The following is a 27,046-nucleotide window of genomic DNA, read 5'->3' on the forward strand; positions in this document are numbered from 1 at the left end:
AGTAGGACCGAGTGAAAAGAAAATTGTGTAACACAGTACATAGTGACCAACACCCAGTGATACATTGTCTTATCTTGTTTATTTGGTCTTTCTACTTGCTTTGCCTGTAGAAACCGTTCTCAATGCTGTAATATACTTCATTAGACAAAAGCGCTTTTGTTTGTCAAGTAAATCAAGACCAACTGATTTCTTTAACACCTCCAAAACTATTACAGATTTGTAAAAAGTAAGATTAAAAAAAGAATTTATCGCTTCCAAAGTATAAAGATTTGTGCTTTTATTTTTAACTTCTTCACTAACGGATGCACCATCAGACTTAGTCTGAGCCCTCATCCTGTCCTTCGAATACCTTCAACAGCTAGTGTTAAAGCCTCAAATTCTCACAGTTTCAGGATATGTTAGAGAGCAGATTAGGGCCAACGTTTCACAGTTTTGATTAACTTCACATAAGATGACGATGCAGCTGGGAGTGCAAAGAACTGAACGTCTGTCCAACGCCCCGATGACTATCGGAGAAGTTAGGGACCGTCGAAAAAGTGCAATACGGCTCATTTCAATTCAATTCAACTTTATTTATATATTGCAAATTACAACAGTCACCTCAAAGCTCTTAACAAAATATAGAGTCCATAATAAGAAAGATATAACCCAACAAGATCCTGAACAAGCATTTAGCGACAGCGGGAAGAAAAAAACTTCCTCTTTTTTATAGGAAGAAATCTCCAGCGGAACCAGGTTCAAGGTGGCAGCCGTCCGCTTCGACTGGTTGGGTTAGTGAACAGAAGTGCAAACAGAATAGGATAGAAGGATAGTCCATCCGAGTGTCCCAGACAAGTTGAGCCATGAACCAATTATCAGTTAGGTTAACATTAAATGTCTCATGACATTCTCCATACTCTGAAATGCTACCACTACAGTCAAGGCGTCATCTTGTACGGGTCTCACGTAATGCTATATTGGGTGGACATCAGTGTGAAGCAGTGTGAGTAGTATGATGGTTTATGCAATATACCATCTGAAATGTATTTAATATTCTCTGGCCAATGTAAATGTAATGGTTCCTCAGGTGACAATGAAATAATGTAGATGATAAACAAAATATTCTTGCTTACCAAAATAACCAAGTCTTCACCAATGAAACCACTTTCAATAACTTTTATTCACCCTCCAAATCGAGCTGTACTATCCAACAAATCAAACTAAAGACAAACCTTGCAAAAAGCAGATCTGTACACGTTAAATGCTTATGGGCACAGGAGCTCCAAACCCATTTAAATAATCAGGCATGACTTTTATCCATGAGAACATTTATCACTTAGTCCAATGGCTGCAGAACACAAGTGAATGACTAATGAGGCAGAATGAAGCAAACAAAAAGCAAATACAGTTGTGTTCCCTTTATATTTCTTTCTCTCCAGTGTTGTAGAAAATACACTCAAATATTTTATTTACATATATATGAACTAAACTCAATCATGCTTGTCAAGGGGAGTTGAAGGCTTGCTGTTTCTTAGTATGGCAGGGTAAGAAATTACTTTTAAAGCTTATGAAACAGACAAGAGCAGAAGGATCATGTGGAAGTTGAGATGCACACAGGCCAACTACACACTAAATGGCTGTAGTATACTCTTGGACAGATTTTTCCAGATTAATGTAGGTTTTTTATTATCTTACAGCAAACTCTCTTCTCAAACTACCAGCTGTCCCATAAATTTAGTTCACCAATAAATGTCCAAACATACCATTCCTGAGATACAATATTGAAGCATTATTGACGTGACAACCATTATGTATTTTTCCGTTAGACTTTTAAACATCCCTGTCCTTCAATTAATCAACATAAAGCTGCCTTATTGCTAGGGTCACAGTGAATTAGTTTGAATCAGAGTACCAGTAAATAAAAAGTACATGGAGTTTGTCCCTTAGAATTATCATTTAAATTCTCACACTGATTATTCAGCCACTTACAGGCCGAGTCCCACAGTACCTTGAAAGTGCAACATGATTTAATTAACTGAAACACATGAAGGATCTCTTAAGAAAGCCATTACAGGACTCAGATCAACAATAACAGTAGTCACTGAAAGAATTGTCAAATGTCCTCAGTTTTGGGATATACCAAATTAAACCTCATATCCTTTGACAGAGACAGTCAATGTCAAAATCTCCAAATAAGATCCAATTCATCTTTAAATTTAGATAACCATTTCCTGCAAAGAGTTTTCAGAGCCACTCAATCAAAATGATTTATAGTTTCCAAGGGCTACAGTGTCTTAGTTTGAGGCAAAGGACAATACCTGCAAAAAGTAATAGTCAGCTTTTAGAAACTAATAATGAATTAGTAAAGGTACACGCCTTCAAAAGAAAAAGGGGGGACAGAGTACAAGATTCACTTACAAACTGAATGATGATGTATCTCTTCAAGTTCATGACAGAAAGACTTTTAAATAAAATGCATTTTATGATGTGAAACCACAGCTCTTCCTTAGTGAGTTGAGGGAAATAAATGAAAGCAGAGCACGAAGGCTGCTGTTTGATTCTTAGAGAGGTAAGTGTCCCAGGCTCCAGGAGGCTGGGAAAATTAGTCCGGCGATCCACCAAGGAACATTGCTTTATCCAATACTTCAGGTTTGAAATAAAACGACCCACAGATTAATACACTGAGAGGCTAACCTGATGTGTCTACGTAGTATCCCAGGAGTTGCCCATCTTTCCAGGAGTAGGGTGATTTTCAGTTAGAGTTCAAAACCCCAGAGCACAAAAATTAAATAGTATAAGGGCGAAAAACATTGGCCAAATCTTTATTTAGTGACAATATAAATTTTCTTTCACAAAAAAAAAAAAAAAACAAAACACCACAAATACCGCCTCCTTGTTTTTTTTGTGTTTCTTTCATGAACAAGAACAAGAGGAAGGTTCCCTTAATTTGGAAGCAGTGTGAGGTTCTCCTAGATAATGCCAGCAAACAATATTTAATTTCTTTGTTCAAAAAAATTAAGAAAAGCACAACTGAAAAAAAAAATACTGAAACAAACAATCTTCTTCCAGTGGGGTATGTGCCCATGGGTTGAACCAGGTCTAGGTTCGAAGACCCTGGCAGGTTAGAGGAACAGGGAGTGGACACGTCCTGCATTCAGAGGCCCTCCACCCAAACACCCAGGCCTCGCTCTGCCAGTGTACGGTTGACTGAAATCACCTGCAAGGAGGACACAAAGGATGAACATTTAAATATCTAAATGAGCTTCAAGGGAAACCGCATACACCTGGATTAAAACTGAATTTACCTGATGATGTGGACAATTTGAGAACCCTCTTTTTACATATTTGGAACTACGGTATGAACTGTGACCTGTGCTTACAGTGCTGGTCACCTGTTTGGCAAGAGCGTCCCATGCACAGGCTGGGTCTGGCAGCAGCAGCACATTTGATAACACCTCCTCAAGATCAGTGAATTCAGTCCTAAATCTATAAAAGACTGTAAAATCTGTAAAAGACTAAGCTAAAGCAGATGCGTAGTGAACTCCAAACACATCTGGTGAAGCTACAGGCCTCGGGGGCTTGTTTGTTTCCGACTCAGACTACCAGCTCCTTGTCCTTGCCCATCTCATTTTCACACACAAAAAAAAACACCACAACAGAATTTTTTTGGCTAACAGATGTCTAAAGCTGAAGCAACCAAATGTCATTTTGTTTTTGCAGATGGATAAAAAATAGATTAAAGTTTGCTGTTCTCATGAAGAAAGTAGAAGGTTTGACTTCAGTCATCAAATTAAGTTTTAATATCAAATACTATGATAACTTTGCTCAATAGGGGTGTGAAATTGTGTTGCTATGATGAACAGAGATTTTCAGAGAAAAGTTGCAAAGAAGGCAGGGCCCCCCACCCCCTCAAGATTATTCTGAACAGATATGCAAAAGACATTTACAACATTCCACATGCAAAGTCCTCAAACACCTCACCTCGTCTCCGGCCATATTCCACAAGTGGACAAGAGGAAGGCCTGTGTGGTTATCATAGTTTGAAACCTTTGTGGGAAAACAAAGAAAAATATAGTAAGCTTCAGCTTAGCAATTGAGTGTTTGATATTGAAATAAAAGTTATCATAAGGGTGTGCGATCTGACGATATTAGATCCTTAAGGATTAAAACATGACAATGATCTGCCAAATGATGGAGATCCGAGAACCGTCCGTAGTGCACAATTTATCCTTGTGGTGCGTGTCTGTGCCATATGTCTGTGTGACATACACAACACATCCAAAGGTTTCTCTCCCAAATCACATTTACTCGTCAGGCTCATGTTAGTACTACAGGCACACCAAATAATTAATCAGAGCTCAATCAGCACAGCAAGTAAGCTTCGCTAATACTCCCTCCCACTGCAAGCACCTGTGCTGCTTCCTCTATGCTAGCTGCTGCCTCTCAGAGGCTCCGTGCAGATGTCCGGCTATCCTCTGTTAAACTCAATCAGTTCTGAGTGTTGGAAGCACAAATAAAGTTTGAGCAAACAGTGCATTTATTTCTCTTCTCTAATTAACGCTCAGTCTCTCCACAGCAGCAGATGAAAGTGGCATACTCCTTGAATAAGCCTACATTCTAAGTATATTCAGAGCGAACTCATCCTTTAGTAACTCCGTAAGTTGATCATTTAAACCTTAAAGTGGCACCATCTATGATAAGTGCTGAAAACGTACAGCTGGAGAAAGTGTGATCAACCCTCCCAGCGCTGCTTCCAGCTCCGCAAACACACAGTTTCACCGGTCATCTTGTCACTGGAGCGATGAATTGATGGAGCGACGAAACAGCGCAACAATGATCACGGGACTCTTCATATTTTTCCCCATGACCCAGTTTATATAGCCTATTGCCATTTTGAGGAAAAATATTGATCCCTATCACCCAGGCCTAATGTAGCCAAAGAAGTAATGTTTTATCTTGTAAAGGATATTATTGTCTTAACTGTGGGAAATGAGGGGTTCAAAAGACTACTTTAAGTAGGATTTTATTAACATAGGTGTGTTACCTCAAAAACAACTCAAAATCAATAGATCGATATGCTGCCTTGTTATGTCGCAAGTAAGAATGTCACGGTATTGAGGATATCACGTTACCGTGGTATTAAAAATGCCTCCATATCATCATGATTATGTCACGGTATAAAATAATGAGCCGTTGCGCTTAAAATTAAGTCATTGGTTGACCATAGCGGACCTTTTCAGAATAAACTACAAGTACCATAATGCATTGCGGCGCCGTCATAAGTTACAGGTGGTTCAATTCATTTAGCTGTGTGTGTGAGAGAGAGAGAGAAAGAGAGTGTTTTATAATCTATGTATTGTGGGTGGGTGAGTTTTATTGTATTGACTGTATTCCACCGTAATATAGAAAGGCCCAACCAGGGACAGGAGTATGTGCATCACATCAGCTGCACACTTAATTTGTATCTATGTTTAACTGTATTGTCCCTGTCAAATAAATAAATAAATGTTGACAGCGAGGTTACTTCTTGTCCTAACCTCAAATGTTGCCATGTTCATCTTTCTCTAGAAAAACCTCAAATTAAGTTAAACACAGAATAAGGAAGTTTGCACTACTTTGATTTCTTTGGCTGTTTAATTTTTTTATTTATTGTTACTAGGCTGTTTCTATACCTGTGTTGGCTTTAAGAGTGTTCCTGGCTCGATTTGAATTTGTGCTCTTTAAAAAAATCTGTATCCGTTAGTAAGCAGTATTCAATCATGTCATTAATGTAAAATTATGACATACTGTCAAAATGGTGAACAATGGTTAACATTTTTTAATGGTCATTATTCTTTTTATTGTTAGCATTGCTGTAAACTGTGTGCATCGTACCGTGAGGCTAATGCCGTGATAATACCTAACCGTGAGGTTTAGATATTGTTATATTCCTAGTAGCAAGTGTTGCTACACCACTTTTGCTAAGCAAAGTAAAAAGACTGACTAAAATAACTTGTCAGCCTTTTTGTTTGATGCTAATTGTACTTGGAACCAGTTTGATAAATTACTTGCATACATTTTAAAAAATGCTTGAAAATTACCCTGACTTAAATTATCTTTTGTCACTTTTTTCCATTTAGGGCGATGATTATAAGTAAGTGAACTGGTTTGTTTTATTGGTAAATAACCTAAATAATCTTACAAAGAAAAAATTGTGATAATATTATTCGATATCGCCCACCCCTGACCTCCAATTTCCGCTGGATAAGGGTTCGCTGCGTTATGTCTCCGCCATGGCAGCAGAGCTGATAGGTGTTCATTCACATCACCAAAATGTCATAATGGGCGGGGCCAGGCCCAGAGTCAACAGGTTTTCAGAGGTCATTGACGACACCACGGACGAGGAGAAGCTCTTCCTTGAGGAGGAGAACCACAAAATAATTCACGCATCCTTTTTATAAGGATAATCATAAGAAAGATAATGCATGGAATTCCATATCGGCAGCTGTGGGTGTGGATGGTGAGTTAATAATAATTGTCTTCAGTAGTGATGTAATGCAAATTGTACAGAAAAATACATATTTTGCAGGTATTTTAGGTGATAATATACAGTTCCATGATGTGTAATTTAAACATACCTGTATTTATCATGTTACTTGACATTAGTTAAAGTGAATGAAGTAACAGAAATTCAACTGCTTTGCTAAGTTTTAAGTTTGTTTTATAAAGTGGTTTCTGTGGGGGAATGTCTTGTAATTTTGTACCTTTGTCTTGACCTCTTCACAGGAGGTGTTACTTAACCTGTTTATCTGTTTGTTGTTGCGTTTATAACACATGCCTTTAACTGCATTCTCATGCGATTATGTAAATATTGCGAGAACTCCTCTGCCTTGTGACGTCAGTCGTGCGATCGGACTGCCCCGTGGTGCACTTAAAATGCAATCGGTGGGGATTGCCAGACAGCGGCGCAAATCCTGATCGGAGACGTAACGTAGCGGAGACGTATCCCGTGGAAGTTCAGTGTGAGTTATCACCTGTGCTAGCAAGGCTACGCCTCTGGTCATCTCTTCCAGTGCTGATGTTGCCTCTGTTGAAAAACGATCCTCCCCTGAAAAGAGAAAAAAATAATGGACATTTGTAAGAACAAGACAATTAGCACCTGCAGATGTTACAAAAGACGATAGGAGCTTAACAGACTTTCTTTAGCTTAAAGGCTAGAAGAATAAAAGAAGTAACCTGGGAGTGGTGCGATGTTGTCAAGCAATACTTCAGCACCCTGGAACGGTAGCGTTACAAAGTCAGACCTAGAAGACAAACGGAAGTAATCTGTTTCAGCAACTAATTGTGTTTTCTTTTCAGTTTCAAAATCAACAAGGACCAGCTGGCTTTTTAAAATGTCTTTCAATGTGGGAACTTTCTGAGAGGTGTTATTTACTGATTTAACCATTCAAGTTTGTCGCTATAAACAATGTGTGGTGGGGGCACTAATGAGCAGGACATGAAGTAGGAGATTTTTTTTAATTTTGTATATTTTCTTCATCACCGTAGTGAAATTGTTTCTCTGCATTTTCCCCGAGGGGTATCAGTGAGCAGCCATTGCAGGTGATCAGGGGAGCAGATGGATTGGGGTTAAGGCAGCTTCAGGTAGACTGACATGAGCAGTGCCCAACTGTGTGTGTGTGTGTGTACCGTAACGTGCATACAACTCCGAGCAAAGATATATACATGTAGAAGGTATTACATTTGTCAGTGACTAATTCCGTTGCACCCTTATTTCAGTGCATTCATAGAAAAACAACAGCATATCTTGGCTCAAATAGTTTGGAGTGACTCACAACTATCTAGTGGTCGAAAATTGTATATTCAGAGACTTGATGGCAAGGGAATATTCATTAGTTTGTCAACTCAATTAAGGCATCATTGAATTGAAAGCTCCTTTTTTGGGAACATATCTGTACAAACTTCACAGTGATTGTCTCAGACGTCAGGGAATTAGTAATAGAGAATCAGTATTAGACCATTTTAGTAGGCTCTCTAATTCTCACCTTATCTGTCGCAGTGAGTCGATCTTGACTCTGTCGTAGCCGCCATAATCCACATATCTAATCTCCACCTCATTTGTGTCTTTGTAGAAAGTGATAACCTGAGCTCTCCACCAGGCTCCTTCCACCGCTGGAGCTGCACAGATCACTCCGACTGCACAGCAGAAAAGAGATGTCTGAGCAGAGCTCATGAATCCCCCCCTTAACCAATACCCTCATATGGTTCTCTTCTAGCAATGCAATTACAGATTACGAAAAACAAACAGTTAAGGTAATCAGTTTATGCCTCTAAAATAAGTGACTATATTTGTCAGGCTTGTTTATGCACAAAGTGTTGTTCATCTGGGTTGATCTGTCAGTAAGTGCAGAGACACAGCAGTGGGTCACCTTCAGCTGGGGAAGGCAGAGCAGGAGTGCCCGGCTGAGAGTAACACATAAACATCTGCTGGTCAAGGCTACGTAGAGCATGATAGGTGGGGTGGGTATGCTGCTGGACAAAGACGTGACCAGCCGACACAATGTTCACCACGATCACCTCCACAGTTACTCCGCTGGGCAGCAGCAGCTGAGGAGGCAAATGCAGAACAACAATAAAGACCTTCACCCCAAAAGCTGGAAAAATCTGCAGATTAACAATGACTTCTACACAAAACCTCATACAGACAATGATCTGATAAACCTGTTAGCCAGCATGTAAAGACAATATTCAGGAATTAATTTAATCACAGGATCTTCAATTCAAATCAAATAATGAATTCATTTTGGTGATCATTAAATTTAATAATTTAATATTAATTTATTGGAAAAAATCATGCAGATGATTTAGGCTTTGATCTAAAACCAGTGCGTATCCCTTAAAAGGCTAATAACTGGGTCACTCAAGGAGCTGCTAAACAAATCACTAATAACTACCTGAACAAATTTGTGTAAAATAAAAATAGATTTTGCGTTAGTGAATTTTAAACATCTTTATAGCCAAGCTTTACCAAATTTTCCTATTGTGCGAACAATGATGTACTCTTATCTTTTCAAAAACCATCAAAAGACAAATCGTGGATTGAGAAATTAGATCTTTGTCACCACAAAACTTCTATAATACTGGTAATATCAAGAAGTTGAGTGGAAGAGAACAGTAATCTATTAAATACCTAATTACTAATACTAACAATGACTGCAGCCATAACATTTGTATTGATATTTTCACAACAGTGCATCCTTACCCAGGACGTTATGGGAAGTGATGGCAGTGTAAGCGGCGGCGGTGGAGGTGCATATAGATTTGTCAAGTCCAGGTCTTTGAATTTTTTTCCAATCAGTAAGAGGGCCTTGTCCACCTGCTGCTGTGTACCTGCACATAGACCAAAACAAGAGTAACATTAAATGCACACGATTCTCAGTGAGAGGCTCATCTCGTGTCTTACTCACCCTCTATGTGACAGATTTGGAACTCCTGTGTGTAAGGCAGAGTGAAGATGTAGATCTTTGCCCCCGAATTCTGCTTCAGTAAACTGACGTACCTCCCCTGCTTCCCAATAAGGCGCCCTACAAGATGCTGATACAGAGAAGACAGTGACATATAAAACGGTTGTTTCTACTTTTGCCAAATAAAACCCCAAAAACCACACAGAACACTGGGGTCTTTGGTAAAACTGAAAAATACCACCATATTTGCTTCTTAAGTTTAAAACACAATTTCTGTACTCGATTCAACAAAAAATATAGCTAACCTACAACCTTTAATATTTTTTTTTCAAACCCAGTGTGTTACTTTGCTTTTTAACTGTAAACAAAATATATTCAGTCAGCTTTGTTCAGTAAAATCCTGGAAACTATATACAATCATGCAACCTGCCTTTGCACTTCAGACAAAATGTTACTTTACAAATGTTTAGGTGTAATTAAATATGTGCCTTTATTTGCACTTTTAGACCTCATCAATCAACTGAAGCAGAATGCTGTAGCAGTACCTCCTAGTTGGAGAAGTGCTCAAACAGCTGTGTGATACACATGGATCAAAGTTTTGAAAGTCTCTAATCAGCCTTCTCCCTTTTAATAAATAATATTTTCACCAAAGCTTCAGTAATTTTAGGATTTTACCCTAGAAAATAATTAATACAAATAATACATTTTTAGGTAAAACATTGATATATATAAGTTTCGAGAAGCCCTCCAATGCCAAGCTCATGTTTATCAAAATGACCCCATGACCCTTTATGTCACAAGCACAATCAAAAAAACACGCACTTCCCTTTACTTGAAGCAGTGTGCTGGATCAAAAAAGGTCCAAAGTAGCTATGAAGAAACGAAGGTCCGCTGCATAGTTTGCTCCCAAATTCAGTTTTTAATAAAACACCAAAAGAAGTGATGTTTCGGGCTGACCGCCCTTCATCAGACATAGCTTTATGTCACAAGCCCATGCAAAAAGCTCCATCGAAGTAGAATTTGCTTCTCGGACACACTTTAATCTGTTCAGATAAAGCCAGACGAAGCTGACTTTTGGGGGAAATAAATCCTAGACCGGTTCTAATTCGCTCTAAAGAGCCAAAAAGACGCTTTGTCAGGTTCTCAGTGAAAATTGCAAACGTGCAGATATGCTATTAGACTTGTTTTTTTTTTTTAGCTTGAAAACACCAAAATAATTACTAATTCAAAATTGTTTTGCTTACTTTTGGTAGTTGAACTTAGTCTTGTTAAAATTAGGTGTCACAACTCACCTTTGGCACCTCAATCTCCCAGACAATAAGCTCAGAGGTGGAAGACGCATGGTTACTCTGGCTTTCTCCAGCACCCATTGTGCAACCACTGTCAACAGAGTCCATGCTGTTCACGTCAGAACCTGATGACGAAAAAATAATGATATAACCCTTTAGCCACCTAGATACCACAGTCTCAATCCAAAGACAAGCCTGGGTTTCCCCATTGTTTGCAGCCATGAGAGGTCCTCACTTTAGCAACTATAGGTACATGGCTTTAACAACAGAATGTAGCTTAAATGCAGTTCTACTTTGGTATAGAACAAGATGAAAATAGTGCACTTTAGAATTAAAAGCACTGTATATTTGTGCACTTCTTGCAGGCACAAATATCATTACGTAATATGTATGCATCATGTATTATCGCCTCCTGCTTAAGAGAGGTAATTCGGTGTATCAGATTTTCTCCAACACTTAAACACATGGTGCTTTAGATGTACACTCTCTTTACTGTTCATACCAAAGGAGATCTGTGTGTTTTATGTCAGGAGATATGCTATCCACAGCTTAGTAGCTTACCATCATGTTTTTTTTTTTTTACTAATTACAAGATTACAATTTCATTTAGCAGATGCCTATATCCAAAGTGACGTACAACAGGAGCAGTTAGGGTTAAGGGAAATTCTCAAAATACCATATTGATGGTCCAGGTTAGTTTCAAACCGGTGATTCTCCAATTACAAGCTAGCTTCCTTAACGGTGACGCCACCACCACCAAATGTAGTATGGAATTTTCACTGTTTTTTTTAGCAACACTACTTTCTGTAGTACAATGGTGTTCAACTGATGCCCACAAGGGTTTAGTATGTTCCAATGCTGTTTTTATGCTAACAGAGGGGGTTTGGAATTAATCCATAAAATTTGGAAGACCTGTAGGAATTTGTAGCACCAAAGCTTGAAAAACTATCCAAGGTAGTTGTTACCATTTCTTGTTCCCTGAAAAAGACCTTTATATGAAACTGTGATAAGTCAATTTTTTAAGTTATGAGTAACCTTACCTATTTTAAAAACCTCTGACCTGATTTAAATGACCAGGATAGTTATCAGACTTCTGCAGAGCTTGATGATGAGTTCATCATTTGAATCAGGTGTGTTGGAAGAGGGAAACATCTAAAAGATGCTGGATAGTGGTTCTTGAGGACCAGGATTGGCCACCCCTGCACTAGACTGATATGCTGCCTTGTTATGTAGCAAGTGTTGCTAATGTTAATGCTACACCACTTTAGTTAAACAAAGTAAAAAGACTGTCTGACTAAAATAACTTGTCAGCATTTTTGTTTGATGTTAATTATACTAGGAACCAGTTTGATAAATTGCTTACAAAATTTTTTTAAAAATGATAATTACCTTGTCCTAAATGATCTTTTATTTATTTTTTTCCCCGTTTAGGGTGATGATTTTAAGTAGGTGATTTGGTTTGTTTTATTGGTCATAACTTTAAAATAGTCCAAATGATTTGAATGAAAAAAATCATGAGAAAATCATGATCGTGATTTCACAAATAAAAAATCGTGATATGACATTTTCCCATATCGCCCACCCCAAGATATCTGGTATTGCACTGACCTAGCCGTGACTACAAATGACTTGGTTTGATTTAAGGCTGCAATAATTAGTCAACATAATCGATAATGTTGACTGCAAAAATTTGTCGACGCAAATTTTGTATCATCAATGCATTGTTTAATCTTGTAAATTAATGATCAAATCTAGCCTGCAGCCACTTACTGCTTTCTGTCTGCTGCAATACCTTACATTGACTGCTAGGGGCAGTGTTGCACCACCAACTTTGTGCAAATACACAACGAAGAAGAATGGCAGCGAGAGGAAAACACTGAAGCTTTTTTACTCTTTGTTTACTACTTTGTTCAAGACAACTTACATTTTGTTTGTGATATTTAATTCATTCATGATTTTATTGTGATTTCAATGATGATTTGTGTGTTAAATTTAACAACTACACTAGAGCCCTATAAAATCCACGTTAACTGAATCTAACAATGAAAATGTAATTCACTGTTGAACACGGAAATTGATAGAACTGGGTTGAAACGCCGTCACCGTGAGGAAAAGGACGTTTTGTTTTTTTTTTTTTTTAATGGGGAAATGCTTTGGGGACGGCTTGTTATGGTGCACTGCCAGCCCCCCTCACGTCCTGGCCACTTCAAACACAGTCTGAACCGCACTAAACACCATCTAAACTGTCAAAAAACTACGCAAATCATCACTGACTCCTAAATCAGACCCGACCAGTACCAGCTTAAATTTAATCTCATCAGAGATACAGAAGACCTGTGGATAAAGTTGTTCTGTAGTTGTGGACCATTGATGCTGGGATTGTAGAGTCTGAGACATCGTAGGTTAATGATAACTTTGTCCATTTATTTTAGTTTCATATTACGGTCTGGAATGATGTCATCAGTATAATTTAAATTAGGTTAATTTAAATTAAGTTGATCAAAACTTCATAGGTAGACATTCACAGTCAGCAAGCTACCTCAAGTATAAACGTTACAGTGGGAACTTCCGGTTTACAAAATAAAAGTCCGTTGGAGCAACGTTATTAGAATGTTACATTCGAACAACATCTCATCAGAGCTACAGAAGATAGTATAAATTACCCTAATTTAAATGATCCTAAGTTGATCAAAACCTAATCATTAAACTTGATCAGATTCAGTAAAAAATTGATCGCTGAGAGGAAATTGGGTGACATTAATGCTGTTCTCATATCTTTATATGACAAATAATTAAAAAGGAGCAGTCAGAATAATCCATGTCACTACAATTTATATCTACCTTTAAATTGTATCTTACTTTATTTTTCACATACATTTTTTGTTTGAGTTTTTTTATTTATTAGTATTTATTTTGTTTTCAATCAAAAAATGTATTAATATTTCTAAAAAAATGAATGTAGAAAACAGAATTTGGAAAAAAATAAAACGCATATGCATTTAAATGTGTAAACCATTTAAAAAAAAAAAAAAAAAAATCACAAATCAAATCGCAATATCTGTCAGAAAAATTGCCTAAACTACACTACAAATACATGTTTTATGTCATTGTTTTATTCCTCTGTGTAAAACATGCTGTCACAGTACAACAGGGACATGTTCACAGGTGGAAGGATTTAAGCAGGTGTTAAAATAACAGTCCAAAATATGTGCTTCAAAACTAATCAAAAAAATGATGAATAGATTTGTTGTCTACAAAAATAATCCTTATTAAGCTCTAGCTTAATTCACGTTCAGATTTTCAGGGAGAAAAAAGTAATAGATTTGCTTCCTTGGAAAAGAAGTATTCATTTAAAAGACGTTGTTATTAGGGTGTACTGAGCTGATATCGATATCGGATATCGGTCCAATATCAGTCAGAAAACCAATATTGAATTTTATCAAACTGCATCTAAAATCTCCGATATAAGCACTCCGATAAGTTTTTGTCCCCGCCCTCAATTGTTCCCACCATATACTGACAGCAATTTAAGTTCACTTCAGTTATTTTTTACTGACTAGGAATGTAACGATTCACTCAACTCCCGATACAATTCGATTCACGATACGATTCTCTCACGATTTAGTTTACAAAACGGGACTGTAGACAAATGATGACTGAAAATATTCATTAATTTTTTTTGGGAAGAAAATATTGTTCTATTTTCCTTTAATATTTCATTGTCAAAATAATCCCTTGATAAACTAATCAAAACAATGCAATTTAACTAAAAATAAATCCTGAATGAAATAAAGGAATAATACAAACAAAGAAGTCTACTATAGAACCAGAATTTGAATTAATAAACAATGCAAAACTGCATAATAGTTCCTTTTCTTTTTAAAAGTACAACTGAAAATGTATTTTGTGCCTCAACAATTGGACTTTAAAAAAAGTCAGTTAGCATGCAGTTATTCTAGCAGTGAAGAAATGCTATGCGCTAACAGATAGAGCTCATAGAATAATGTGACTTTTAAAAAAAGTACTGCGATTCAATTTTCAGAGTATCGATATGAACCGTGATACCTATGAATTGATTAACTGCCTTACGATTAATCGTTACATCCCTACTGACTATTGTTCTCTGTTTGAGTAACAGCACTTGATCAAGCTTTTCTAACCTTCCACACTACAAAATAAGCAATAAAAGTATGTATAATTTGTGCTGATAGCGAATCGATATCGGCCATTACTCAAGGCTGCAATATCGGTATTGTATCGGAAGTGAAAAAGTTGTATCGTGACATTCCTAGTTGTTATCTAGCCCAATACATTAGGTGGAACAGAGCTGCTTATGTGTTCCATTAATATTGCCATAACAATATATAGCAAAAAAGTAATCATGCTGTTAATCGTGATTCCAACTTTTAATTGTTTTTTAAACTGATAAGTTGGTATTCCCAGGATGTGTTTCAGATGGTTATTAAATGCACACATTTCCATATTAATGGAATTGGGGACAGAATCGACCAATAAAACGGAATCCACTGTTGAACACGGGAAGTGTCATGACGTAAAACACTAATTTTGAAGCAAAGAATGTCTGTCTGGGGAAATGTTTCCAGGGACCGCACACTGTAGCTTACACATCGTTTTAAATTACATTTTGACATATTTTTGCTTAATTATAGTTTTCTTTTTTATTATTACTTATTTTGTTTCCCCACAGTAGTGGAAAACCAATATTTTCTGAAAAAAATGATAAAATATTTGTAAAAAACTAAATTTATTTTTTTTTATTGAGCAAAACATGGAATTTAGAATTATTTATATATTTTTTTATTATATGGATCAGTGTAGTCAACAATAAAAATGTTTCTAGCAACATCCCTGATGTACATACATTTTGATAAGAATAACTACACTGCTACTAAGGTTTATATATATATATATTAGGGGTGGGAATCTTTAGCCACCTCACGATTTGATTACGATTCAAAGGGCTTCGATTCGATTCTAAATCGATTATTAATGTATTTTGATGCATGTTTTATTCACAAAATATCTGTTGTATTCACTGTGTCCACGTACTGTATAAAAATATATAATACATATATTATTTGTAGTTAGTTCATTATCCTTTTTTTCTCTCTCTCTCTCTGCCCTGAGACCACATATGGTAATCTACACCCAAAATTCTGTATTATTGTGTATCATTTTACAGGGCGTAACAGGAAATGAGATACAAATGAATGCACAAGTTTACATTGTGACTGCTTTAACCAAAAAAAAGAGAGTAAAAAACGGGGGCTTTGTAATTTGCCGACTCGTTTGATATTATGAATAGACTTTGCTGCAATTGCTACAATAGAGCCCTGACTTCTCAAATTCTCAACAACCTTATTACGTAACTAGCCAATAACAAAGTGCTGTCTCACCTCCAGATTGGTCCGTTTCCGCTTCACACATCCTATGAGCCCCATTTCTTTGGCCCATGCTGTTGAGTCCTTTAATCTCACACTCTGCATCCATCGAGTCTTCCTCACTTATAACTGAAATTGCCGCCTCTGCCACAGTCTCGGCTAGACACTCGGACCGCATGGCATCTCTGGCCGACAGGTGTGTCCCCTGAATGGTGTCACTTTGGTTAAGCAACACACTGTTCTGGAGATCCTCATTGCTGAAGACATCGTCAGAGTGGCACGTGCTGCATGCCGAGTCCTCAGCCAGCACAGTGCAAGGGCTTTGTAATGCTTGGCGTAACATCATGGGCCAAGGTCCCATTTGCGTATCATCAGTCTGGTGAAGCCTATTATTGACGTTGAGGGGTTCCCATACTGAAGCTGTAGCGCATCCATTTGACACGCCTTGATTTTCTTTTTTCAGCACATCACTGCAATCGTGGTCTACTGTCACAGAGACGGCCAGATGATGCTCCTGCATAGTAGCATTTGATTCCTGTAGTGACTGAAGCCTACTGCTATTGCTGACAAGTGAAATGTTTTCACCACCACAAGACCGGCTGATGTCTAAGGTCTTGCAGCTGGTGACAGCAAGGACTTCTTGGGTGGCTGCTGAGATGACCTCAGTTATGAGTTCAGCAGCCAAAAGCTCCAGGTCTTGCACACCCTGTTCTTTGGTGCTCAGATGTAGGAGAGATTTGACAGGGTTGGCAAATGTAGTGAAACCCTGCGGTGCAGATGTTAGGACATGGGCATTTGGTGTGCTGGTTGCAGTGAAATCCGGCACAGATGGGGAAATCTCTAACGACTTGCTTTCTGGTGGGGTCTCCAGTGGTGTGAGGACGCAGCAGCTGGTCTCCTCCTGTGTACAGATAGTGTTGTGGTGTGTTGCCACCTCCCCCTCAGGGTCCGGCCTCTGCACCTCAGAAAGGAGTGGAGTCATAGGGTATGAGCTGGTGAATTTGGTAGACTGTGAGCAGATTGGTTCTTCAACTGTGGCCTCATAAACTAACCCTGGAACCAACTGGCCCACCTCAGTTTCCGAAGCAAGTAATGATGTTCTCTCTGGTTCTACATGACATTCTATGAATATCTGAAGCTTTTCTTCCTTACCAAATGTTGGGACTGTCACATCTGAGACTGTGAAGAGTTCCTTTTGTCCCACTCTGGTAAAGTTAGGAACAGCTTCTTCCAAATTGAATTCCAGTGAAAGTGCTGCCTCAGTGTCCTGGACAGGGATATGGGAAACATTTTCATGTTGCGTACTCTGGTTGATGACCTTTGCAGGTCTGTGGGCAGGGCTTTCAGTCTCGTTTGATTGGGATACTGTGGCTTTTTCCACTAATCCATTGCTTCCCTCCGCTGAAGACGTTTTAATGCCGACTGCAGGCGAAGTTCTCTCAGGGGCATCATTGCTCACAAGACGGTCTTTCTTCCTTGAGATGTACCACCACCAGCCAATCAACGCGAGGACTCCAGGAAGCGTGTATGGTATGATGGAACGAAACCTCAGCGGCATTTCCTCTGGACACTAACAGCTACACCTGAAAGTCACAAAACACACACACAAAAAAAAAAAAAACTTGCAATGAAATGTGAGCTTGAATAAAAAAAATTATATATTTGCAATCTTTAAAAAAAAAAAAATTAAAATATTTTTATGCAATGATTTGAATAGTTGGCTAGATTCAGTGACGTGCCGTCAGGGTAGGCAAGGTAGGCAGTGCCTACCCAAGGGTGAATTGATATTTTTATTATTAGTTTTAATTATAATATAATTATAAATTATTTATTTTTCCATTTCCAATAGCCTACAGTACCTATAAGTTTGAAAGTGTCCGCATTTTGCACGTTTCATAGTCCAAATTACTAAACAGCGCTATTTCCTGGAACAGCTGCACAGTCTTATTTTTTTTCACTACGCTGTAAGGCAGAGGGAGGCCACGCCCCCTCCCAAAGGCACGTTGCTCCTCTGCTTCAGTTCTCATTGCGTGTTTTTACGTGTTTGCGGATGAGCAGTCAGGTCCCCAAGATGACAATCATTTACGTCCAAAGGCAGTGAAGAGAGCTGCCTTTGCATGTAACCGCGCGATACTAAATGCTATACCTAAGTTCATAGTACATTAGTGAATAGATGCCACGTGACCGCTGCTGCTACGTTCTCTAGCTAGTGGGCGGGATAATACTACAGACAGGATGACAGCGCCAGAGATGATAAAGAAACTTTTTTTTTTGAGGAAAAAGGACAGCTTTTAAAAGATGGGAGACCAACACCTGAGTTACCAGAGCTTCACCAAAGGTAAAGTCAGAACATTGTTGGTACTTTCTACAGTGCAAGGTAGGATTGGCTTTGTGGATGCTCCTCACTGAGGCTGTTCTGAGTTGTCGTCATTTTCTCTGTTTCCAACACAAACAACGGATGTTCTGCTGTGTCATAAGATATATCTTGTTGGGAGAGTATGGAGGCTATATTAAATAATTGTTTATGTTTCTTTAATGGTGTTCATGATGTTGATTTTGTTAGATGGCTAAATGCTTGTTCATGTGGATCTTGTTGGGTTTTTTCTTTCTCATTATGAATTTTATATTGTGATTAGCGCATTGAGATGACTTCGTTGGAAATTGCTTTATACAATTAAAATTGATTTGAATTGAATTAACACTTGGCAGCAGAAACATATGAAATTGTCATTGGTGGTCTGGATTTGCAACGTGCCTACCCAACCCTAGTGGTCACATGTTCCAAATTAAGTGTGCTCCGCTGGGTCCATGTTTTAAGACATTCCTCTGAAAGATCAATATCTTCTGATGAACATATACAGCAACTTGATTTTTCATCTCTACGTTTAATTTTGATATTAACTGGGTAGAATATTGCGATGTTATCGTATCGTGACCCAAGTATTGTGATATGTATCGTATTGCAACATCCTTGACAATACTCAGTACAAATGAGACGCATGCTTTTTTTTTTTTTTTATCGTGTTACTTTGTATATCTCCATTTTGTGTTAATAGAAAATTGTCCAAAATCAATGAAACAATAAATTAACTTAAACAAAATTGTGTTTATCATTTTCATAACTGAGTGCTAACAATGTGCAATATAAACTAAGAATATTATGACTGTGTTGTTCACAGGGCATAAACTTAAACAGGCTTGAGGGTGCAACGATAAGTCGATGTCGGAAAAAATCGATAACAGAATTAATGTATTTGTCAATCATCATCGGTTACGTCATCACAGTCTTTTTGTCTTTCTCAAGCTGTGGACGAAGCTAAACACTGTTTTCAGGGCTCTACACTAACTTTTCCAGTGGTGGCACTGAATTTGGTCGCACCCTTTTTTTTTTTAAAGGGGTGGGGGTGTGTACAGCATAGCCAGGCATGCTGATGAATAGTTGACCTTAACTGGCGTATCGTAGTTTTGTATGAAGTAAAGATTGACAATGACTTGAGATATTTGCAAAATGTTTTCAGATTTTTGTGTCAATATTAGTTTTTCTGCAACAAGCAATGGCTGAAATAACAGGTAATTTATTTTATATAATTTTAAGACATAACAAAAAAAATTCAGAATCAGAAATGTTTTATTTGCCATGTACAGTTTTGAGGACAGTACAAGGAATTTGACTTGGTGGTTGGTGCACAAAACAAGCAACAAAAAGAAATAAAAGAAATAAAAACAACACAACAAAGAACAACCCAGCAACAATAATACTAACAATAATGATAAATATAAAGGATGAGAGATAAATAAAGGATAGATAGAGAATAAAGGATAAATAGGATAAATATAAATATATATATACAGTGCAGCAGGTATCAAGCTGGTGGAGGTGGTGATCGGGTGGGGGGGGGGGGGGGGGGGTTCAGTGGGTGACTTGGGGTGTGTTCATGTGGATGGTGGCAGAGGGAAAGAAATAACAGAAAAGCATAACTTTAGGTTACATGTATTCTATTTTTTTTTTTATTTTGCAGAAATGCTGTACTTGAATTAACCTGTAGCATAACAGCATCTGCATTGCTTCACCCAATGGAATTAAATTCAGAGGGTCCAGCTCTTATATTGGGGTCTCCTAACCCTCTACCCCTGGTCAGGGGTCTGCAACCTGTACTCTAAAAGGAACCATTAAACCTCATGTAAATGGAAACTTAAAAACAGTTTAAAATAAAATAAATTGACATCAAGAAATAAAACAGTATATTGCATTTTCAAATTCTTACACATCTAAGTTTACATGAACACAATGTTATATATATGAGATGTTTTTTAGTTAATGTATTTGAAAGGCTACGAAAAGTAACTTGAATTTGATAACACACTATCATGTGATCAACACATGCCGATTGCTCATTTCTTGCCACACTAAAACATGCATATTTAACCGGCACATTGGTGGTTAAATGAATCTGTTCCCACACAATTAAAATCTCTGTTTTTAAGTTGCCATTTATATGATCAGTATGAATCTGTAATTAACTGTATAGAATTCAATTCACTGTATTGTCTTCAATGAGAAGGTATTTTTTCGGCTCCATGACAACTTTAATCCAGGTGAGATGAGGCAAATGGTTCCTTTTAGAGTAAAGGTTACAGACCCCTGACCAGGGGAAGAAGGTTAGGAGACCCCGCTATCAGAGCTGGACCCTCTGAATTTAATTCCATGGGGTGAAGCAATGCAGATGCTAAGTTGGTTATGCTACTGTTAAGTTAATTCAAGTATAGCGTCTCAGAAAAATAAAGAAACAGAATACATGGAACCTCTTGTTATGCTAATGTTACGTCTTCTTTTAAAATTATATAAAAGAAATGACCTTTTATTTCAGCCACTGCTTGTTGCAGAAAAACTTAATATTGACGCTAAAACATTTAACAAATGTATCTCGAGTCATTGTCAATCTTTACTTCATACAAAACTACGGTACGCCAGTTAGGTCAACTATTCATTAGCATGCATGGCTATGCTGTACTACGTCCACCTCCACCCCACTCCCACTCCAAAACAAGGGAAAAAAAGGTGCAGCCAATTTCTGTGCTGGTGAGACCAACTGAGAAAGTTAGTCGCACCAGTGCCACCACTGGAAAGTGTAGAGCCCTGTGATGAAAGTACATTTAGCATGTCCTTTGGAAATCAAGGTCCCAGAGACTGGAGGAAGAGAGAAGAGGCACAGAATCCACATTGCTTGAGGTCAAGTGTAAAGTTTCCACAGTCAGTGATGGTTTGGGGTGCCATGTCATCTGCTGGTGTTGGTGCACTGTGTTCCCTTAGGTCCAAGGTCAACGCAGCCATCTACCGGGAAGTTTTAGAGTAATTCATGCTTCCTGCTGCTGACTAACTTTATGAAGATGCAGATTTCATTTTCCAGTAGGACTTGGCACCTGCACACAATGCCAAAGCTACCAGTACCTGGTTTAAGGACCACGGTATCGCTGTTCTTGATTGGCCAACAAACTCACCTGACCTTAACTTCATAGAAAATCTATGGGGTATTGTGAAGAGGAAAATGCGAGACGCCAGACCCAACAATGCGGAAGAGCTGAAGGCCACTATCAGAGCAACCTGGGCTCTCATAACACCTGAGCACTCCCACAGACTGATCCAATCCATGCCACAGAGCTGCAGTAATTCAGGCAAAATGAGCGCCGACTAAGTATTGAGTGCTGTACATGCTCATACTTTTCAATTGGTCAAGATTTCTAGATATCTTTTTTGTATCGGTCTTAAGTAATATTCTAATTTTATGAGACACTGATTTTGGGATTTTCATTAATTGTCAGTTATAATCATCAAAATTAAAAGAAATAAACATTTAAAATATATCAGTCTGTGTGCAATGAATAAAAATATACAAGTTTTACTTTTTGAATGGAATTACTGAAATAAATCAACTTTTTCATGATATTCTAATTTTATGATAAGCACCTCTACTGTATCTTTGCTCAGAGCTGTATGCACATTACAGACAAGGTTAGCAGGGGCTATATTGTCAAAAACATTCCCACTGGTAAGAATATGTCATCCCACGATAGAAACGAGGCCATTTGGCCCTCAATTTAGCCAACAAACATAATTTGGGTCAAGTTATGTTCTTAATTGATTTATCATTTAAATATTGATATTAATTCATGAAATTGCAATGTTTTTATTTTTTGTTAGGTTAGTACACATTCATAACCATATATAGAATGATACTAATGATAATTTCTTACGGTGTTTCGGTCTTAATTTTCTCCTTTTTGGTTTCGGCCAAGAATTTTCATTTCAGCGCATTGCTACTAACAGATAAATTGTGCAAGAATAAAAATGAAATATTACAAAGGTCAAGAATTCTAAAATAAATTAAAAACATCAACATAATTACCAATGTAAAGATTCCTCTTTTGACAGAAAAACCATATGAAATTTGTAAGATATCATGTTTATTAGTGTTGCATTATCAACTAAATACATGAAACCACAGCTGTCACCCAGAGCAGAGACATAATGAGTAAAAGAACAGTAATCCAATCAAGGCGAAATTTGAGAAATATTTTGGAATACTTAAAATAGAGATTTCACATGTTGCACCCCATCTACAAATTTAGGAATTCCACTAGCTGAAGTAGTCGCTATTTACATTTAGAAAAAAAAAATAATACAAAAATATGGCACAACTCTGGCCTACTTTAGATTAATTAAGGTTCCAGAATAATTTAGGGGTTTTCAGACTGCTAGAGCCTAGTCAGAAGGCAAAACTTCAGTGCTTTCCTTGACCCTTGAATCAGTTTATGGCTGTGACCTTCACAAAGGGGCGTGGCCAGGCTCTATTTCCAACTGTCTAAGCTTACAGCGTCCTGTGCACAATGACAGAGTCTTAGTTAATAACACGGTCACTACATCATTTGTAACACCAGCTAAACACAAAATGACCATCACTAAAACAATATATCTGTCTACAATAAAACTAATGTTTGAGAAAAATAATGTCAATAGCATACAATACTAACACTATTAGAATCACACTTTATATTTATATTGACAAACGGCCGTTATTATAAAGCATTGCAACTTGGGGTTCAGTGTTTTCGCCAAGGACACCTTGAACAGTGTAGAACATAGTGCATGTGGGGCTCGAACCTTAGACCATCTGATTTATACACATGTTTAGAGATGGCTGGTGGGGACCTGCTCAGCATTAAACCTGTTTCAATCATTTCTACGAGCCGCTTGGTAGCAGTGGTGGGGTTATTGTCACGCTGCCTGTGACCGTCGGTAGTTCACCGACAGTGTTCAACACACCGGGAATGCGTTCGACTCACCGGGTCCGGGTGACAAGTGCCGGTGGATCATTTAAAGCGACCCTGTGGTTCAAAATGTCCGGTAATCGCGCTTCTAATGTCTCGTGCCGTGTCGATCCTGAGGACAGCGCCATTCAGAAAGAAAAAAAAACTTAAGTTTAACAGTTAAATGATTGAATACTTATTACAATCAGACACACGCTTTAGGGGGAAATTATCAGTTTAACTCACCGACATGTATTGAGCAATGAGCATGATGAACAGAAACTAAAGCTAAACGTAGGAAAGAGCACCATGTTTTTGAAGCCGAATTAGAGGAAACACTGATTATATATAAACTGAAGAATGTGTGTGCGTGTGTAGTGACAGCACATACACATCAGTAAGACTGACAGGAAAGTTAAAACCAAAGAAGTGCAAATGGACACGATCCGGTAGCAGAGGTTAAAGTGACCTAACACGACAGGAGGTGAAGTGTGGCTGGTGAGGAGACCGGAGGCCGCAGTGTGGGTCCCGTGATTTGAGCGTTGTTACCGGGATGTAAAAGGTGGATTACCGCACACTTGTACTTTACAAACCGTGAAAGGTTACATTATTGGAGTAGGAAGCGTTCACCCACGGCAATAGTTTCGTTTTTATCCACTGACTGACAAAAAGTGTTCAGTGCGTCAGAGCCGGACACACACACCATGCCGGTAGTGTGTGTATCCGGCTAATGTGTGAGAGATTGACGCACCGTGAAAGGACATTTGAAGCCACGGATCGCCTCAGTCCAGAAAGGGCCTCAGACCTAAAGCTAGCAAGCTAACCGGCCTGACGCCATAAACAACCGTCAGTACGGAACCACTATCCCGTTACCACAGTCAGTGAGTGTGTGTGTGTGTGTGTGAGTGAGTGTGAGTGAGTGGGGGGTCATGAAGTTACACAACGGAAATTGTGGAGTTAGAGGATGAAGTGTAGGCTAATCGGTCAATGACACGAGATCAGAGCCGTGGAAAGCGGGGACAGAGAACTACACGCAGCGTCACACACCGTGTGTAAACCAGTCCGAACCCCCAGTGTCAGTGCTGCAGCATGTGGACATGGTTCACAAGAAACACGCTTGTGTATGTGCAGGACAAGGAGGCTAAAGGCTAACATGCTTCCTGAGCCGCTAACCGCTCCTGTGCCTGTGAACTCACTGTTTACTTACAGTATTTTAGAGTCGTATGTGCCGCCACGATGATTGCAGTTCCAGAGTGTTTCTAAATGGCTCCTGAGGAAAGTCAGGTTCTCCCCACGTGTAGATCGTCCAAGATCCTGTCTTAAAAAAAAAAAATACAGACTTAACAGCTGGACAACTCTCGCGATACTCGCAGGCCCAGAGATTCCTGTGCTCTCGCGTCAAATAGGCGGTGAAGTGCTGCGTGCAAGCGTTTTTACAGGGTGTCCTATGACCAGTGGACCAAACTGGTTTCAGCAGTGCGGTAACGGTATCCGAGGTCTCCCTATCCTGCCTCCAAAATGTAGTAGTGCCTCCATAGTTTATACCGAGTTCCACGGTAAAGGGGGGGGGCCTCAACTACACCCCAGTGTTGTAAAGTATGACCCTGATGTTTTTGTGTTTAGTTTTCTGGTGAAACTTTGCTTGTATAAATAAACTGCCATTTATTACTTGTGTTTATTTAAGGACTATTTTTTTATTTATTAACATGAATATGAAATGTATTTAAGAACTAGAAACACCAGTTTACAGCTGTGACGTCAGCAAACTGATGGGAAACAAACCCAAAAGGCTGCATGACAGCTTTTTTGTTTAACATATAACATTCAGTACCCCAAAAAACAAAATAATAGAAATATTCTTTGCTCATTAATGAACAAAATGAAAGTGTTTCTATAAGAAAGTAAATGCACTGCAATTTTAGGAGTATTTGATTTATTTTCTGAAATGGAGTATGAAAGTGTGACTCAGATTTGTAGTCGAGGTACAAAATATATGTAAATATCACAAGCACAGTTTTTATTCCTGTATGGCTTTCCATACCCATACTTCAGACCATTTCTTATTTAGAGCAATACATTTCCAAGTGCTCCTACACATAGCATTCCAGTGAAAGGACGTGTGTTTTACCTGTATTTGTCCTTTTGCGTATGTTAATGAATAACGATCATTCACCTCATTCCCCTAATAAACAGCAAATATTCACCATGCAGTAAAAGTTGGAATAAACATTGTGAAAATATGAGTCGGCTATCCTTAGCTTTAAGCCAACTCTGTAAATGTTGTTATTATTAGTAGTGGTTTGTGGATCGATCCAAACTATCAATCAAAATATAAATAATATCAATACCAACAATGGTTGATGCTGATATTGAATTAGAAAAAAATCTCAGCAAAGAGAACAATGATATATTGCTCTGCTCAAAAATATGTCTGAATTTGATATACTTACTTGGAACACAGGAAAAATGTATTACTTATTTAATGTTCAATTTTGTCTCTTGAGATAATTCTGAGCTTCTCATAGTCGTATGATATCATTCTGAGATCATTTGACTTACTTGATTTTTTTAATTTTTAATTTGATTATTTATTTCATTCATTAAAAAAAATGCAATGCAATCATTTCAGGATCCCTTTGGTGCAATAAATAAGATAAAAAGAGACAAGACATACTGTAACTGAGACAAAGGAGGTTGAGTTTAGAAAAGCATTTGAATAACACGTGGGATAAACAGAGTTGATCTTGTAAATGTATGCTCCTGGTTTCAATTATGCCTTGGTTATTTTAAAGGAGAATAAAATTAGATGAATCTGAGACTTTTATGAGACAAATCTGAGTAAATAGGTGTTAATTACTTTTCTTGGGGTTTGACTTTTGGCACTATCTTAGTGTTTTAGGTTTGTACTTGTGTAAATTACAGTGATAGCCTGTTGATTCCAATTTTAACTGTAATATCTCAGTAGCAATGTACAGTTAAAGAATAGATTTCATTGATATGTTTAGGGGTGCACTGTTCCTTAAGGTACTGCAATACCTGGTTGATGCGTGGAGTGGACGGAGCAAGCCCCTATTCCATCTTCCAGTTCCAAAAATCTATTTAATATGTAGTCACCGGATAGGGGACGTATCAGATATTAAACTGATGAGAACAGATACTACACTTGATCTGAACCAAAAGGCCAAGAAGCAATAAATGACTCTGTCAGGAACCGGGAAGTCATTCCTGTCAACCTCCTTTACACTAATTGTAAAAAATCAATACAATCACCATCTGAGTCAAAACACCACGCTTACACCAGTCCTTAACGTAAACGTATTGATTTCATCTGTTCATGGTGGTAACTAAAACTAAATCACATTTTAGATCAATTGTACTCATACAGTGCCTGTTGGAAGTATGTATTCATATAGTGGGAGCTGAAGTAGAGTTAATTATGACCAAATGAGTATGTTTGAAGGTTGGATGTACAAAGAGGTGTACATACTCTGTACTCTGTAGTGTTGTAATGGGGTATATTTGCAGGTGCACAGTAAAATAGTGTGTGCGATTTCCCTGGTGTAATTCTATGGGACATGATCATGATATATTGATAAGTAAAGTTTGCACAAATTTTTGCTGGACTTAA

At 38.0% G+C, this 27,046-nt stretch overlaps 1 protein-coding gene and 1 non-coding gene across 3 annotated transcripts; both read right to left on the bottom strand.

The window, feature by feature from the left end:
- Positions 1-1,140: 1,140 nt before the first annotated feature.
- Positions 1,141-24,831, bottom strand: akap1b (A kinase (PRKA) anchor protein 1b). Of its 2 annotated transcripts, none has more exons than XM_028465293.1 (11): positions 24,626-24,831; positions 16,129-17,696; positions 10,715-10,836; positions 9,426-9,552; positions 9,221-9,348; positions 8,388-8,565; positions 8,004-8,154; positions 7,195-7,262; positions 6,993-7,066; positions 3,961-4,026; positions 1,141-3,196 (listed from the first exon to the last, which is right to left on the bottom strand). In XM_028465293.1, the coding sequence occupies exons 2-11, from the start codon at positions 17,669-17,671 to the stop codon at positions 3,134-3,136; spliced, it is 2,520 nt and encodes an 839-aa protein (XP_028321094.1). In that variant the 5' UTR covers positions 17,672-17,696; positions 24,626-24,831; the 3' UTR covers positions 1,141-3,133. The 2 variants fall into 2 exon arrangements, with proteins under 2 accessions (XP_028321094.1, XP_028321095.1); XM_028465294.1 differs by lacking the exon at positions 24,626-24,831 and adding an exon at positions 24,170-24,312.
- Positions 24,832-26,420: 1,589 nt separating this feature from the next.
- LOC114475098 (U2 spliceosomal RNA) lies at positions 26,421-26,611 on the bottom strand. The gene has a single exon (XR_003675429.1). It is a non-coding gene; the product is annotated as a U2 spliceosomal RNA (small nuclear RNA).
- Positions 26,612-27,046: the final 435 nt, after the last annotated feature.

Source organism: Gouania willdenowi, chromosome 13 (assembly GCF_900634775.1).
Source record: "Gouania willdenowi chromosome 13, fGouWil2.1, whole genome shotgun sequence".
NCBI classification, from domain to species: domain Eukaryota; kingdom Metazoa; phylum Chordata; class Actinopteri; order Blenniiformes; family Gobiesocidae; genus Gouania; species Gouania willdenowi.